The sequence below is a fragment of the Mytilus californianus genome, unplaced genomic scaffold, assembly GCF_021869535.1.
Source record: "Mytilus californianus isolate M0D057914Y unplaced genomic scaffold, xbMytCali1.0.p SCAF_1, whole genome shotgun sequence".
In the NCBI taxonomy this organism is placed as follows: domain Eukaryota; kingdom Metazoa; phylum Mollusca; class Bivalvia; order Mytilida; family Mytilidae; genus Mytilus; species Mytilus californianus.
The window spans coordinates 8,384,029-8,401,917 of record NW_026262581.1 but is presented as its reverse complement, the minus strand read 5'-3'; the positions used below and the strand labels follow the sequence as shown (position 1 = coordinate 8,401,917).

At 32.0% G+C, this 17,889-nt stretch overlaps 1 protein-coding gene across 4 annotated transcripts in view; it reads left to right on the top strand.

Annotated features, from left to right (window-relative positions):
• The window catches only part of LOC127698655 (uncharacterized), a 78,628-nt gene that overhangs the window by 22,225 nt on the left and 38,514 nt on the right, over positions 1 to 17,889 (top strand). For 3 of the 4 annotated variants that reach the window (XM_052202244.1, XM_052202254.1, XM_052202234.1), the window contains exons 5-7: positions 3,770 to 3,790; positions 11,806 to 11,975; positions 16,232 to 16,368. In XM_052202244.1, the coding sequence (XP_052058204.1) occupies positions 3,770 to 3,790; positions 11,806 to 11,975; positions 16,232 to 16,368 (328 nt within the window). The remainder of the gene's footprint in view (positions 1 to 3,769; positions 3,791 to 11,805; positions 11,976 to 16,231; positions 16,369 to 17,889) is intronic. The other variant, XM_052202262.1, reaches the window with a different exon arrangement.

Genomic DNA, 17,889 nt, shown 5'->3' with positions numbered 1-17,889 from the left:
TTTTTCATTTGTCCTCTATTTGTTTATCTAAGGCAATGAAAGAATGTTCACTTTCAGTTGTTAAAGTTAACAAACTATTTGGAAAGTCTGGAAATGAAATGAGTTTCTTCACCTGAAGTATTGCTAGTAGAATTCGTTCTTTTTGTCTCGCCTTGACGGAGTCAAAAAGCAAGACATAGGTATGCTGTTTCCGGTGGCAGCGGCGTCAACAATGTATTAGTTTGTGATTAGGTCTAGTTTATGGTGAACCACAAGTGGTAGGTCAATGATATTTGGTATGCAGTTGTGTAAGCATTGGCACATCTCATTTCCATGGAGATTATTTGACCCTGCCCCCTAAGTCATGGTCTATTGACTTTGAAACTTTTGCTTAGTTTACATGTATTAGTTTGTGATTAGGTCAGTTTATGGGGAACCACTAGTGGTAGGTCAATGATATTTGGTATGCAGTTGTATAAGCATTGGTATATCTCATTTCCATGGAGATTATTTGACCCTGCCCCCTAAGTCATGGTCTATTGACTTTGAAACTTTTGCTTAGTTTACATGTATTAGTTTGTGATTAGGTCAGTTTATGGGGAACCACTAGTGGTAGGTCAATGATATTTGGTATGCAGTTGTATAAGCATTGGTATATCTCATTTCCATGGAGATTATTTGGCCCTGCCCCCTGAGTCATGGTCTATTGCTTTTGAAAATTTTGCTTAGTTTACATGTATTAGTTTGTGATAAGTTCAGTTCAAGGAGAACTATTAGTGGTAGGCCAATGTTAATTGGTATTCAGTGGTATAAGCATTAGCACATCTCATTTCCATGGAGAATATTTGGCCCTGCCCCCTCAGTCATGGTCTATTGACTTTGAAACTTTTGCTTAGTTTACATGTATAAGTTTGTGATAATAGATCAGTTTAAGATGAACTGCTAATGTTAAGTCAATGATATTTGGTATACAAATTTATTGGCATTTGCGAGTATCATTTCCATGGAGATTATAAAGCCCCACCCCATCATCATGATTCATTGACTTTGAAACTTTTACAAAGTTTACAAGTTAATGTTTGTGTTTAGGTTTGTTTAAAGGGAATAACTTATAATAAGTCAGTGGTATTTGGTATGCAGTTGTATTAGCATTGGCACATCTCATTTCCATGGAGATTGTTTAGCCATGTTCTTTCAGTCATGGTTCATCGACTTTGAATATTTGAAAAACTTACATGTTGAAGTATTGCTATTTTAATTTCAACACTTGCATTATCAAAATTACAAAAAGGCGAGACATTTCTCTGTGATAACAGTTTATTATAATTTAAAGGCATTTTCTTCATTCGTACACCAAAAAATTTGCTGGTGTGTCACCATAGGTTATCTACCCATTGTTTATGATGTTATTAACAAGTCATGTTAACATTTGTAAAATATTACCCAGAATGCATTAGATTCAATAAATAAGAATTTTGTCCCCACAGTCAGTTATGTTGTCATAGCTGTAACAACCTTGTTGCTAAGGATGAATTTTCATTGTCTAACTTTGTTAAGGATGAATTTCATTGTGTGTCCAACTTGTTTGTACTATATATAGGATGGTTCTTACCAGTAAACATATTTAATGATTGAAAAATAATACAGATATCATTCTTTTACTGTATCAATATTTTTGACACAAACAGAACAAAGTTTCTCTGTTCTAGTAACGACAAGTTCTTTCATATTTTTATTGTCTGAAATTTAAATTCATGATTGCTGCTTAATGATATATTAGGTAAAATTTAATTTTTACATGGACAAAAGTGACCGTATTAATTTCTTTGGCATCCAATCTTCCTAATTTTCTTTGTCACAGCTTGGTCACAGTTTTATAATATTTTACTTTCCACATAATTTTGTGAATTACAAGTTTTTACACTTCTCGATCTAGTTACCACTAGAATATTTACCATTTCTAGAGAATAGAACAAAAACTTTATAGTAAGATTATGGAAATAAAAGTAACCCTATGCAGCTATACACTCATTCATTTTTAGTGTAATTTTAACTTTTTTTTAATCAAAAATCAATGAGCAAATTTTAAAATTGTCATTCAAACATAGAATACCTGTGTTTGAACACAGAATACCCGCAAAACAATGATATACAGGTAAATTTTGAAGACATAGATTCAAATTACAAGTCTCTTTGCCATCGAATGTTATATAATCAGGAACTTCCTGGTACAACAATACACTTTATTTAGGTGGTTCTTTTTTTGGTTATTTATTCTGTTTAATAAAATGTAAACTTGAAATTTGAAACTGTGAACAGGATTTCATAAAAACATTAAATTGCAACTTAAAATAACTGTTATGCAAATTTAGTGACCAACGGACATTAACAGACATATTAAAGCTCATTTTATCTTCTGAAAAATATGATTATCTTTCTAAAGAACTGCAGTAATGTAACCACTTTAATAGAAATAGTGAAGTTTTGTTTTGGTCCACCACATTCTTCAATGGAATACTAAAATAGGATTTAAAATTATATACACAATTCTTGTAATCTTTCTATTAGCAGTTGTGATCAATTTGATCAGAGCTAGGTATTGCATGAAACTTTGCATGCAGAAAATTTTCATGTTCTGACATCCAAACAATTCTTAAAGTTCTGAAATAACCTGCTACTTTATGAAATGTGATATTTTTCTTATGAGCTGCAGCGTTTGTATGAATACAGCTGAAATTTAATTGCATATATCAAGTTTGATATTTTGAAGAAATAAAAAAGTCTGCCAAAATCGTAATACATGTACTGATAATATCGAAATGGTGGTATATGTTGATTAGAAGTTAGAAGAAACATTAACATTGATAATGGTCATATTGTTACCACAAATAAAATTTACTTTCAATTTTTTTAGTGTGACATTTATTAATTATATAGGTTTTTATCATGCAGTCTTTCCTTATCTCTTGTAAAGGGTATAGTCTTCAAAGTCTTTCAAACTTGAACTGCCTTGATTTGCTTTTTTGTTGAAATTGGCATTTTGGTTATTGGATACTTTAGATATAGAGGCCTAACTGATTTTATGATATGATACATTTTAATTAAATTTACAGGAAAACAATCAGTAACTCGTATACAGCATGTCCACAGAGACCAACTTTAACCACATGTATATGGCCCATCGGATATATCAGTTTTGCATTATTGCTGAAAAACAAATTTAAAATTGAAATATGGGTGACAAACACAAAGCATAAAAATCAATTATTGATCAAAAGGAAATTTAATGGCACCAAAGACAAGGACATTTTTAAGGGTAATTCACTCATTGTTAAACTGCATGATTTTGTTGATTTTCATATTGGTAACAAAAAGTGGTATAAGAAACTAATTCAAATTTTGCTCCAAAATGTTATTTATTTTTTGGGAAAGGGTATCCATAGATGAATTATTAAAAGAAATATTGCATTTGGGCTATACCCTTGGGTTTTTTTTTAATACTTGATCAGCCTCTCATTTAATTGGTACATATTTTTAAAAGTTTCCCTTTCTTTTTTAAGCTCAATTTCTAAATGTATGAAAAATATAGAATTACTGCTTATAAGTATTTATTGCAGTGTTGTGTATTGAGGTTTTCTCCATCTTTCTGAGGTTTATTTTATTTTATTTATCCACCAGTCAAATATTTAAGACATTCCAGGATACATTTGCAGAATTTTGGCTTTCCAGTATGATACATCAATATTATTTTTTGTTACCAAGGTTACATTTTGTTTGATTCTTGTTTCAGATCAGATGGAATTGAGGAAAAGTAAGTGTCAAAAAACATGTGTTGTGTAAATCTGTCATTATCTATAAAAACAAAAGTTAGATTAGAATGTTCCAATTTTCATGTTTATGAATATTTTATGAAGATTGGTTTGAATATTTCTGTTTCAGTTATTTTTATAGCTTTTAACTCTAAATACATGTGGTGATGAATGAGAATATGAATGTGATACTTTTTTGACGCTTAGTTTACAAGTGTTGCAGTTTTAGTTGCACTGTTCATGTTTGTTTGGTTACATTTTTACACCTTGCATTGTTTTAGTTTTAATTTGGCCATTTGCCATGTGAGCAAGAGCCATCACTTGACATTCATTGTCTGTTTGACAATTCAATTTGATTCTTTTTTTACACTCAGACACAAAATTTGTGTAACACCAGGACAAATTACAATTCAAACACATTAAATTACAGAATAGACAGGAAAATGTAGACAGTTTCTTGATAAATAAAGTTAACTTGTAATGACCGACAGTGACATAATGACAGCCATACCTGTCAACTGACCCGTATCCTGCGGGTGTGATCCGAGATTTTCACCCCTCACCCAGGATTTTTTAAATACCTGCTGGGTCGTTAAATAACCCAGGAATTCCGAAAATGACATGTTTATAACCAGAAAAGGAAGGTTGGGATTGATATTGGGGGTTATGGACAGTTTAGGAATTAGGGGCCAAATAAGGGCCCAAATAAGCATTTTTCTAGTTTCCAGACAATTACTTGTGGAACGGTGTATGGATCTCTCTGAAATTATACCACAAGTTTCCATACCACAAAGGGATGGTTAGGATTTGCTTTGGGGGTTATGGCTCAAACCATTTATGAATTGGGGGCAAAAAAGGGGGAAAAACAAGGGTTTCCTGGTTAATGGATAATTAAGACGATTTAAAAGCAGTGTAAGGGAGGTAATCTAAACACAACGTTTTGATTACTTCCCTTACACTGCTTTTATATTATGTATAAAGAAATGTTGTTTTGTCTTGAGATGATTAGCTGTCAATTTATTTTTAGAAGTTACTATTAAGGAATATTAATTTAAGCCATGATTATGTATGTCATTTTCTATTTTAAGACTTTTATGATGTATTTAAATGGGTAATTATGGTTGCAAACTCCATTGGAAATTTGAATTGAGATTATGAGAAATTAAAAGTAAATTCTTCAAAAAAAAAAGGGGGGGGGGGGGTAGCATAGTGTATTGTACAAAAGCAAAAAAAAAAGGGGGGGTAATTTTTTTCTTTTTTTTTGTGGGGGGAGGGGGGTCAATTGCAACAGGGAAGTGTATTGCACAAAAGCAAAAAATTGAATATAAATTCAAATCATATAACCAATTCTAAGTTCTTTGACTACAGTTATTCTGTGTCAGAAACCTATTATGTGTCAAATATTTTATTATAATCCAAATTCAGACCTGTATCAAGTGTGAATATTGTGTCCATTTTTGCCCCAACTGTTCAGGGTTGGACCTCTGAGGTCGTACCCAGCTGCGCTCGGCGAAGCAATTTATTCTTCCTGTTAACATTACATACAGTCTGTAGTTAAAGTTTTTAAAACATTTATTAGATTCGTAAACCATTCTGGATTTTTACCAAACTTGGACAGAAGCTCGTTACAATCAATAGATAGTATCTATAAGAAAATTTTTAATAATCTTTTCCCCATTTTTGTTGAGCCTGTGACTAGCAGCAAAAGTAGGCAAGACACTGGGTTCTATGGAACCCTTACGAATTTTGACATACATATGAATAATGATATTCATCAATCATCACCAACACATTCAAAATAAGGTACAGGTATCATCAATTCTGGAGATGTTGTACAATCGACCAGTTTCTATAGGAATTTTAAGATTGCATGTTCTCAAGTTTCGAAACCCATTATCTTTTATTCTCTGGAAGACTTAGTAAATAATTTTCGAGACCAAATTGAGGTTTAAACAACTTATAATACTCCTGATGAGAAAAGTGATTAATTCCAGTTCATTAGAAAAGAAATTCTTTCTTTCACTTATAATAATACCAGTGCCAAACCAGTGTTAAAACGTTTACAATACAGTGAGATAAACTCAGGGGGAGTATTTTTAAGGTATTCAGTGAGATAAACTCAGGGGGAGTATTTTTAAGGTATTCAGTGAGATAAACTCAGGGGGAGTATTTTTAAGATATACAGTGAGATAAACTCAGAGGGAGTATTTTTAAGGTATTCAGTGAGATAACCTCAGGGGGAGTATTTTTAAGATATTTCATTTAAAATACTATCCATCCCAGGTGCATAGATAATTTTCCATTCTTAAACAGCTTCGCAATTATGTTATTGATTGATTTTGATTTTGATTTTTGGTGTTTTAACGCCACTTTTAAACACCGCTTTTGGGCTATTTAGTGGCGGCCAGTTTTTATTGGTGGAGGAAGCCGGAGAAAATCACTGACCTTCGATAGGAAAACTGACAATCCTAGTCAATTAAGATTGGAGTCGAGTGCACCCGCACGAGCGGGGTTTGAACTCACAACCTCAGTGTTGACTGGCTAGTGATTACAGTAGTAACTACTTAGACCACTCGGCCACCGAGGCCCCATTGTGTCATTGATAAGCCGGTTCATTATTTCATCATATATAGGATGTCATCACGGGATCACCTTATTATCATTTACATAGGTGTTACGTACCATTCCCTAATTTTGATTGGCCGAGGCATTTGTCAAGGTATTTTTATTTCCCAATAAAATGCAACATCTATGGCTATAGGCGACAACATTTGAAATAACACACAGAAAAACAAACAAAAGGCCTGATTCAACTTATGGTTGTAGCATAAAAATGTAATTATAAGAACTGAATGCTTCCTTTTGGAATTGTATAGGGTTGAAAAAGCTTTGAACGCACAATTTTTTTTAGCATGAAGCACTTCCACTGTTATCTTTTCAATGCTTTTACACCTCTAATAAAATTACAAAAAGAAACATTTTATTCTTAGTTGAAAGAATCATCCTTATAGTAATCTTGTTGACCATTCAAAACAATTGCTTGCTAGAATAGAGGTTAGTTGTAGTAATGTCAGCAAAACCCTGAAAAGCTTGCAGTAAGGTCAACAGCTACCAACTTTGGAGAAATGTTTCATAGGGACTTTTTTGGGGACTATTGTGTCCACACATAGCTTTTTTTTTATTATACTTTGACATTAACTTTTGATATTTGGTGCATGGGTACACCACCTTAAGAAAATGTGTAATGTACCATTGAAATTGACCTCCGACATTGACATTTTAATGTCAACCACAAAACCATATTTTTTCTTGTTTGCCATGGAAAAATCTTTTCAGTGTCCTTAAGGGTTTGACCCTTGAGAAAAAGGGAGGGGGTGTCATTCCTCTCCCAATCTTATAATAAATTTTTAAATATCTTAATAAAAGTTCAGATCCACACCTCAAAACCATATTTTTCTAAATTACCTTGACTTTTCTAGTGCACTATAGGTTTTGTCCCTGTAGGAGATGCCCCCTCCCTGTCATATCATTTATTGTTAAGTAAATAATATCTAGAAAAATGTTCAGATGCCCACCCTTAAACCATATAATTGTTCATAGTCATGACTAGACCTTAGCAGTGGACCAAAGGTTTTGTTTTAGGGAGTTTTGCCCCAACCCCTTATCTTAGATTGTTTAATACATCACAAACTGCTCAGGTTCCATCCCCCAAACCATAAAGACATATTTTGAATTCCTATGACATTAAAGGCATTTTTAGTACACCACAGAATTTTTCCAGTGGTGGGGTTGAGAGTCAAGCCCCGCCACCTCATATTATATATTGTTTAATATATTGAAACAATTAAGATTATCTCCTATTTACCATATATTCTTCTTTATCATGACAATAACCTTGACAGTAGTAGTATGTGTTTGTTTGGCCTTTTCTTTACTGGAGTGACCTTTATAGATAAAGGTGGAAACATTAGTTGTAGTCCACTTAAATAATTGCAACTAGTTAAGATTGATCTTAGGATTATATGTACACTGTTTAAAAATGTGAAAGTATGGAAACTTTAATTATCATACTGATGTTTTTGCTTGCTTATAAAAGTAAGGATATAAAATGAGGGGAATGCTGATTTTTTTCATTTTTATAACCCAGCAACTAAAAGTTGGGGGGGGGGGGGGGGGGGGGGACATATTGTTTAAGGTCCGTCCGTTCCATTATGGGTATATAGTATTTTCAAATAACTCCTCCTGCAGTTTGAATGCTATGAAGTTTTCACTTTGCTGGCTGTTTGTACATATATTGAAGGTGTGCATGTGGTCAGGGTTTTGATTTTTATTAATATTTGCTCTTTTGGGAGATAGTTGAACTTTGTCATTTTTTGGAGTATTTACTTGCATAAGAGGTGCATAGCGTTTCCGCATAACTCCTCCTACAGTGAACCATAGACCTATGTGCTCCCATGCTCAACTTTGTGTATTTTAGAATAACACTTTGCATTCTCCCAGACACAATAATATCTCAAAGAAAGTCCTACATTTACTTTTTTATAATACAGTTACTTCAGAGTGGAGTGCAGGGGCATCATTTTGTCTAGTTCCCTTTTGTAACTCATTAAGTGGCATAAAATATCTAAATTTATAGAGAGAGGTGATTATACTCTTTTTCAATTATTTAAGCTCCTGCTAGAAATAGATGTCTTATTGTAGTCTGTCTGCATGAAGTAAAATACTTGTATAACTAGCTAATGCAGTTATTTATTTTAGTTTACAGCTTTCTTTATTTTACTGATTATTTTTATGTATATATATATATATATGTGAAGTCTAGGGGATTTGCATTGGAAGATTTTATAAATACATATATGCAATGTACAATATGCAACATAGTAAAAAAATCCCAACAGGGTAATTATATTGCATGTCAAAACGAAAATGAGGCAACACCAAAGTTAAAAGAAAATGAAAGGGAAAGACAAACAATTGCCCACAAAATACTGCCCAAAAACCTTAAGATTGTGCTTAACGTCCCAACCACAAAAAGGGATGAATTCAGGTGCTCAGAAATGGATAACAATTTTTGCTCCACTAGTTGCTCCTGTTGTGATGCTCCTGGCAATGATAAGTGATTATAAGTCATGAAAGTGGAACCAGGATAGGATTGAGTTAAGTACAAATTGAGGTTTACCACAGATATATTAATGACACATATTCAGTAACAGTCAACTAAGTCATGATGGCATCCATCAAACATGTGAAGAGATGATCTCAAATTTCAGATTAAAACCCTCATACAGGGAAGCAGCCCTTTATCAAGGATATATATTTGTAATATTAAGTGATTATTACTAAAATGGTTCATTCAACCTATGCCAACATTTTGAAATTTAGGTATAAAATTGTTTGAAAAAGTGTTGGCATAGGTTGAATAAAATATAACAGATTAAGTGTTATAAAAACAAAAAATAATTAGGGGCCAATCAATTAACAACCAGTTTAAAATTGGCGTTAAAGTGTACCCACTACTATTTTTGTTACTTGTAATAGTAAAAATGAAGGCAACTCTATGTGTTGCTGATCTCTTTTGTATTAGGAATTAACATAATAAAATAATTGATGATTGAAGGTTGCTTAAAGTCCAGTGGCAAAGATTTCATGCATGTTCAGGATATACCAGTATCATGTGAATATCATACAATATATGATGAAAATGTTTGATGATATTTTTCTAAAAGTATAGAATTACGTCAAATGCATGGAAATAATGAATATAGCACTATTTAAAATCGGCTTCACATTGAAAAGTGTATTTTTTCACAGTTCAGTATCTATGAAATAATTGTGTTTTTGTATATATGTGTGTTACTTCTTATTACAATAGTGCTTTATTCTGCATTTCCATCCATGTATTCTAATATACAAAAAACACATATTTCGTAAATACTGACTTCAGAATTAAATACAATTTTACAATGTTCACTATTACATCATACCAGAGACATATATATACATATTATATAAAAATATATCTGATAATACTGTGGGACACCTGAGACCACACCCGGTTTATGGTGGGTTTTGTGTTGCTCAGTCTTTCGTTTTCTATGTTGTGTTTTGTATACTGTTGTTTGTCTTTTGGTCTTTTTCTTTTTTGCCATGGCGTTGTCAGTTTATTTTCGACTTATGAGTTTGAATGTCCCTTTGGTATATTTTCTAGAAAGAACATATCTGGCATGTCAAAATCTGAAAATTTCAGAAGCAGTCTGACATATTACCGTTTATACATATCATGTACATTAAAATAATTATGCCGCTACTCATATGTGCTCAGCAAATTGTAATTCTCTGTGTATATATTTCTATTCTTTTATAAAATATTGTTAGATTCAATGGGTAATTATGTTTCTAAGACTTAGAAATCGTACTGAATTAAAGAGCTCTGTGAAAACTAGTTTAAGCCCATTTTTTATATATGATTACCAAAATTAATAAAGCACTTTTTCAAAATAAAATTAAAATTTAGATATAGAACATGAATCAGATTTAATACATTTTTAGCTTGGATACTCAGCAACAAGTCATAAGTGAGCAAATCTTGTATATTAAAAAAATCCCCAAAAAAATTTTTTTTACTTTAATTGTTTTTAATTTTTATAATTTTTTATTTATTCAATTATTTTTGTTTGTTTTGTTTAAATTTTATATTTAGAACAACAAAATTTTGGAAGTATTTTACCTTACAAGAATATTTTTACTACAACATAATTTTGCAAGTATTTAACTGTTGTTTATTTTATTCTAAAGGAGTAATTTTTAATGCTTTAAAATACTGACTGTATTTTACCTGTAAATAAATATTAATTGTTATAACAACACCCATTGTATTTTGTTTGTAGGCATAGGTTGAATATATATTTTTCAAATGTTGGCATAGGTTGAAGACACCACTAAAATGAAGACCACACATCCAAACAAATTAAAGATTAAAAAATCAATAATAAGTCTAGCAGGAAATTTTTTAGCATTTGAACTCTGGTATATTCTTGAGTTCAGATCTTCAAGATGCTAGTTGAATGACAATCATATCACTGGTGCAAGGATGCATCTTGAGTAGTAAACCAGCTTCCTAGTCACTCTGACACACTCTGACACATTCACATGTAATAAGTTAAAGGTCGATGTTCAGATTTCAATGATGAGGTTACATAATGTCATATAGATGGGTAAAGATATGTTGAGGAGAGTATTTAAGTGTTTATTCAAAAGTAGGTCTCTTTGACTTACATACTTCACTCTATTTACTTTATAATAAGTTTTACTTTGAGTTGATTTTTTGATAGTAAGTGATATACAATTATAAAACTTTATGCATTCCAGAGAGAGTATAACAAATCCTATCATTTATGCTTCATTGATTCCTAATAAGTTTAATATCCCAAGTTCATTTCTTAGATACTAAATAATAAAGTTTGGTCATTTTCACTTCAGTAACTGTTTTAATTTGACCATAAAAGGTTAATGAAGGCAAATTTTAGTGGTTTTTCAAATTTATGTCAATATAGTGGTAATGAATATTGTCGTTCATGGCAGGATATTTATGGCTTAAAAACTAATTATCTAATTGGTTTTATCAAAGCTGCAATGGTGTTCAACAGTTGAAAAATTTTATATAATAGTTGAATAAAACCAATACTTAAAATTGCTTCTCGTATCAGTTGGGCATAAAATTCATGCAATGATATTGCATATAAGCCATATATGAATTTGTTGCCTTTGCGGTACAAATTTTAAATCAACTGTAAGAAATATAAAGTTAATGGAACATTTTGATTTTGATTAGCCCTCTTAACATTATGTTCGTAGACCTCAAAAGCTTTCACTGTTGCCAGCTTTTTATAATGTAACTAACAATATATTCTTGTTATCAATTTATGAATATATATATTGGTTTAGAAAGAAAATCAACTATACATACTTTAAAATTATTTAAAAAAACATTCTCATGGGTATATATTTTATCTTACAGTGGTAATTCTGGAAGCTGTCCTAATATGAATTTACTGAATTGTTCATTGTATCAAGGAGGAGGGATTTCGTTTGATAGATCTACTTTGTACTTAAATGTAAATGTGAAAAACACCTTGCGTGATGTATCGGTGGACACAGGTTGGATAACTGTTAAACAAGCTAAATCTGGTAAAATGTCATCATTTGTCTAAACTGATTACTGACCAAGTATTATATAAATAATTGCTACTAATCTTTTCCTTATTGTAAAAATAATTTGCTAATATCAACATAAATTATAAAACTATTTTTGTGACAAAAATTACATTTTCTTCTCTTTTCCTTACTTTGTTGTAATACATATGTGTAATTTTTTTTTCACATAAATTTCCAGTCTTTGTTTTACATACAAAATTTGACCACACTAATCTTTGTCTTAAAATGATGCAGTAGATAATAGAACATGCTAGCCATGATACCGGGACCAAAACTAAGTTTTAAAACAGATTTTATACTTGTACAAGGCTATTTAAAGCTATGATTATTAACGCCTATTTATTGTTCAAGGTAACAAATTTTTGTACAGATGTTCATGATTTTTTAACTGCTTTATGACTTGGAATTCTGTCTTATTAACATATTCATGTGGATTAATGATTTTAAAATTATTACATATGCACCTTGAATGAGGTGAGGGTAGTATATAGTTATGATTATATATAAGAATAAGAATATGTGGTATGATTGCCAATGAGACAACTTATTAAGGATGAATTGCTCCTCTGTTTTAAAATAATAATTAATAATTGAACTTAAAAAGCAGAAAAAAATGACAGGTCCTGTCTTTGGTTTTTGAGATATAACCAATTGATAACGGTGGGAAAAGATTCTCTCTAGATTTTTCATACATTTAACATTGGCACCTTTTTTCTTTCAAAAACTATGAAAAAATAACAAGGATTTTATAAGATTTTCAAAAATGGCTTTTTTAAACTATATGTAATAAAATAATGAAAAGAAAAGTAGGGGTTAGCGGGCAATATTTTTATTGGCACTACATGGATAAAACTAGAAGATTCCAAATATCTGACAAAAAGTGAAAAACAAGAGTAGCAAACATCCTTAACTCTCCACCAGAAATAAATGATAACAGAAGTTGACAATTATAGGTCATTGTATGGCCTTCAACAATGAGCAAAACCCATATTGATAGTAAGCTGTAAAGGCCTCGTAATGACAAATGTAAAACAATTCAAATGAGAAAACTAAAGGCCTGATTTATGTACACAACAATAAAAGATAAACAAATATGATTTACAGCAACATATGACAACCACTGAAATACAAATATGATTTACAGCAACATATGACAACCACTGAAATACAGGCTCTTGACTTGGGACAGGCACATACAGAATGTGACGGGGTTAAACATGTTTGTTGCCACCAAACCTCCCCTAACCTGGGACAGTGGTGTAACAGTACAACAAAAGAACAAACTATAAAAATCAGTTGAAAAGGGCTTTACTTATCTGATCTATACAAAGTACATAAAAAGCCTAACAAAAACACAAAAGACACAATGTACAGATCCAAGAGCACTTACATGTGTCTATGACTAAAACCAAAATATCAATTAGTCTGCTTGACCAAATCTTTTGAATTTGGAACACAATTTCAGGGACTAAAATACAGGTTAAGTTTTAATTTGTTGGTTATGACATTTATCATTCAATAGTTTTGCCCTCATAGTTACCTCAATAATTGGAATTTATTTGGTGTGCAGATAATTAAAGTATGATGTCATGAATCATAAAGTACAAGCATATGCATTTTTTGCATTTAGGCCATTGCAAATATGAATGTTGGTTCCCCTAACACAAAATAATTTTAAAGGGTCAGCAGACAGGAAAAACTTTTTATTTTCTTTTTAGCTCACCTGGCCCGAAGGACCAAGTGAGCTTTTCTCATCACTTGGCGTCCGTCGTCATCCGTCGTTGTCATCGTTGTCGTCGTCCGTTGTCGTCATCCTTAACTTTTTGTTAAATGTTTTCTTTTAGAGAATCACTGAATGGAATGAAACCAAACATGGCATGAATGTTCCTTATGAGGTGCTGACCAAGTGTTGTTACTTTGAAGCCGATCCATCATCCAAGATGGCCGCCTGGGGGGGGGGGGGGGGGGGGGGGGGAACTTAGTTTAACATAGGACCCTATGGGAAATACATACAAATGTCTTCTTTTAAAGAACCACTGAATGGAATAAAACCAAACATGGCATGAATGTTCCTTATGAGGTGCTGACCAAGTGTTGTTACTTTGAAGCCGATCCATTATCCAAGATGGCCGCCTTGGGGGGGGGGACTTAGTTTAACATAGGACCCTATGGGAAATATTTACAAATGTCTTCTTTTAGAGAACCACTGAATGGAATGAAACCAAACATGGCATGAATGTTCCTTATGAGGTGCTGACCAAGTGTTGTTACTTTGAAGCCGATCCATCATCCAAGATGGCCGCCTTGGGGGGGGGACTTAGTTTAACATAGGACCCTATGGGAAATACATACAAATGTCTTCTTTTAAAGAACCACTGAATGGAATGAGACCAAACATGGCATAAATGTTCCTTTTGAGGTGCTGACCAAGTGTTGTTACTTTGAAGCTGATCCATCATCCAAGATGGCTGCCAGCTGGGGACAGTGTTTAACAAAGGACCTTATGGACAATACATACAAATGTCGTCTTTTAGAGAACCACTGAATGGATTGAAACCAAACATGGCTTGAATGTTCCTTATGAGGTGCTGACTAAGTGTTGTTACTTTGAAGCTGATCCTTCATCCATGATGGCAGCCAGCGGGGGACTTCCTTTAACATAAGACCCTATTGGAAATACATACAAATGCTTCTTCTAGAGGTGCACTGAATGGAATGAAACCAAACATGGCATAAATGTTTCTTATGAGGTGCTGATGAAGTGTTGTTACTTTGTTGCTGATTTACTGTTCAAGATGGCCACCAGGATTTTTTATTAAATTACAGGGCCAATATTAAACCAAATTTGGCCTCACTCATTATTAGGATATCTGTTATGATTTGAATGTATTTTAACATGATTTCCAAAACCAAAGTAGAATCAGGTGAGCGACATCGGCTCTTGAGAGCCTCTAGTTCTTTTCTTTTTGGCAAAACGAGGCACATGCAGTTTCATTGTACAGAGAATTTTTTATTAAAAAACTGACAGGAAATTCTTGAAAAAAACTTGTGTGATATTATATAAATAACACATAGCTGAGAGGGTGATCGAGCAGATTGTTACCCTGAGAAAACATTGTAATCTGAGGTGAAGCCAAGATTGACAATGTTTTCTCAATGTAAAAATTTTGCCCACTAACCCCTACTTTTCTTTTCATAATTTTATTACATATAAATAACACATAGCTGAGAGGGTACTGGTGATAGAGCAGATTGTTACCCTGAGAAAACATTGTCAACTGAGGTGAAGCCAAGATTGACAGTGTTTTCTCTATGTAACAATCTGCTCTATCACCCTCTCAGCTTTATGTTAATTAACTTATTATACTGAATGATCTGCCATTATCGTCTTTTAAATTTTAAATTGAAAGTAATAAGCTATGACATCAAGTACATTACAACGTTACAGTTATTTGATAAACAACAACAGTAAAGCAAGATGTATCTTTTATTTTGACAGTCTATGAAAAAGTTCTGAGGCCAAAAAGTAGAACTTGAGCATTGTCTTTAAAATTGTTGATGTAAATTCAATGCATAGTTGTTTAAATTATTAATTTTGATTGGTCTGCACGAGAGGTTGACATTAAAAAAATTGTCTCCCGCTTAGCCAGAATCTCCTTCCTATATATTAGGCAATCAAATTTTGGCTTTTTACAGTAAAGTATAATAATATATCTTGATCTATATTTTTAGAATGATTTGAATTATGACTCAAATTTATAATTAATTGTATGTATTTGTGAATATATTGAACATATTTTTTTTCTCCAACAGTTTACTATTTGAACATCATATTTATGATCAAACACTGGGGAAATAAATTTTATTTTCTGATTGTTCTTCCTTAATTAATATATATATGGAAGTTTTTAACGACCTTGACTGGCTATAGAGCCCTTGCACGGTCGGTCCTTAATTAATGAGTATGTAGGTAACATTTTATAATCAAGTAAAATGCACAGGGATTTAGGACCTTAGTTCAGATATTATATGCATGGAAGTGGCAACAATAAAAATAGACTGAGTTTGAAAGGTTAGATATGACTAGGAACTTATGGTTCAATATGGTGTACCAGGCATCATGCTAATTTTCATTGAAATGAATTACCTACCTCTTCTTACATGAAGTAACAACATTAAACTGACTTCCACAAGTAGTGATACTAAATATTAGATATATTTTATTTTAGTGAAACCAAGTCCAGTTGATATGATTGAGATTTCATCTATTACAAGTAAATGTGTCTCATTAAAGTGGGTACACAAGAGAGTACACAGGTCAAAGATATTCATCATCCATATTACTTCAAAGTGGAACGATGATAAGGTAAATATGACAAAACAGATTGATAACTGCTCAATTCATTTTTTTATATCAATGACTCAATGTAATACCTGATTAAAACCAAACCATATTGTGCATCTTATACCCTTCTCAATAGCCTACTCACAGTCCCATTTTGTGGTGATAAGAATTAAAAGTTTGAAATTTGTCACACTAGTTCAATTTTTTTGTCGGTAAGTTGTAGTGTTTGCATACAATTCCTAGTCAAATCTTAAATTGAGTCTGAAAACTGGAGAGAGAGGCTGAATATTTACTTAAGCCTAAATAAAAGCTATGTTAAACAAATATAACCTGGGTACTGTGATACAATTAAGTGTATTATAGTACATACAGTGGTGCTAAAACAGTCTTTAGATATCCTTGCAGTCTTTTCAAAAATGGCCACTGTGTCTAATTGCAAACTCACACTGCTGTAAGCTTGCGATTAAGCAAATACGTTATGTTAGTACATTTTTAAGTATGGATTTTATAAAAGCCAGATTTAAATATTACTTTAAACTAAGCAAATAATGATTATAGTTACATAGATAGCATTTCGCTACCAGGTGATTCTCCATACATGTTTTCGAGTTGCATTTGTTGAAAGAAAAGCTTTTAAAGAAAACAAATTTATTGTATTAGGACCCGGCATTGAGGATGGAGAGCCCTATGTGGTCTAGACCGTCTGTTCATCAACAATTTTTTTAAACACAAAACTCCAAAATATAGGTAGGAAGGCGATGTATTATGTATTATGTATTATGTATTATGTATTATGTATTATGTATTATGTATTATGTAGTTAGTGTGCATAATTTATAGAGGTAAATATTATGTTTTAGTGAAAATTGGTAAATTAATTTTTGAAAAAACTAAAGTGTTTGTTAAAAGATCACAAATTTGAGAGAAAAAAATGTGAAAAATTTTATTGTTGTCCTACCCACACTTTTGAGTTAAAAGCAAAGGGAGGACACCAATTAAATTTTTCACAGTTATATGCATATATGAAGATACATGTATGTGTATTTTTTAGGGGTGAAACTTGGCAAATTAGTTGTGGTATTAGGTAAAGGCTTAGATTTAAAAAAAAATATCACAAATTTTGAGAAACATCTTTTTGTTCCAGGATTTCAATTTTTTTTTTAGATATAGGTATAAAACCTATTCCAAATTGATTCCCAGTGTCACAAATTATCTTTGGGCCACCATTATGAAATGGTTGCCAAAATCCATAAAAAATTTCATAGTGCTTTGACTTAAAGAACTTGATTAATACTGTGAAAGTACTTTTATTCGTGGGGTACCAATTTTAGTGATTTTCGTGGATGACTTTATCCACAAATTTAAGTGTCCAACGAAATATAACAGCTGTTGTCTAAATCAAGACATGGAAAGATCCTCATGTAATTTTGACTACATGGATACAGGCATAAAATCTAGAGAATACATCGAATATCAGCAAACGCACTATGAACTATATATACAACTTCAGACAGGATTTTACTCATCTAATCTTTTAGAAAC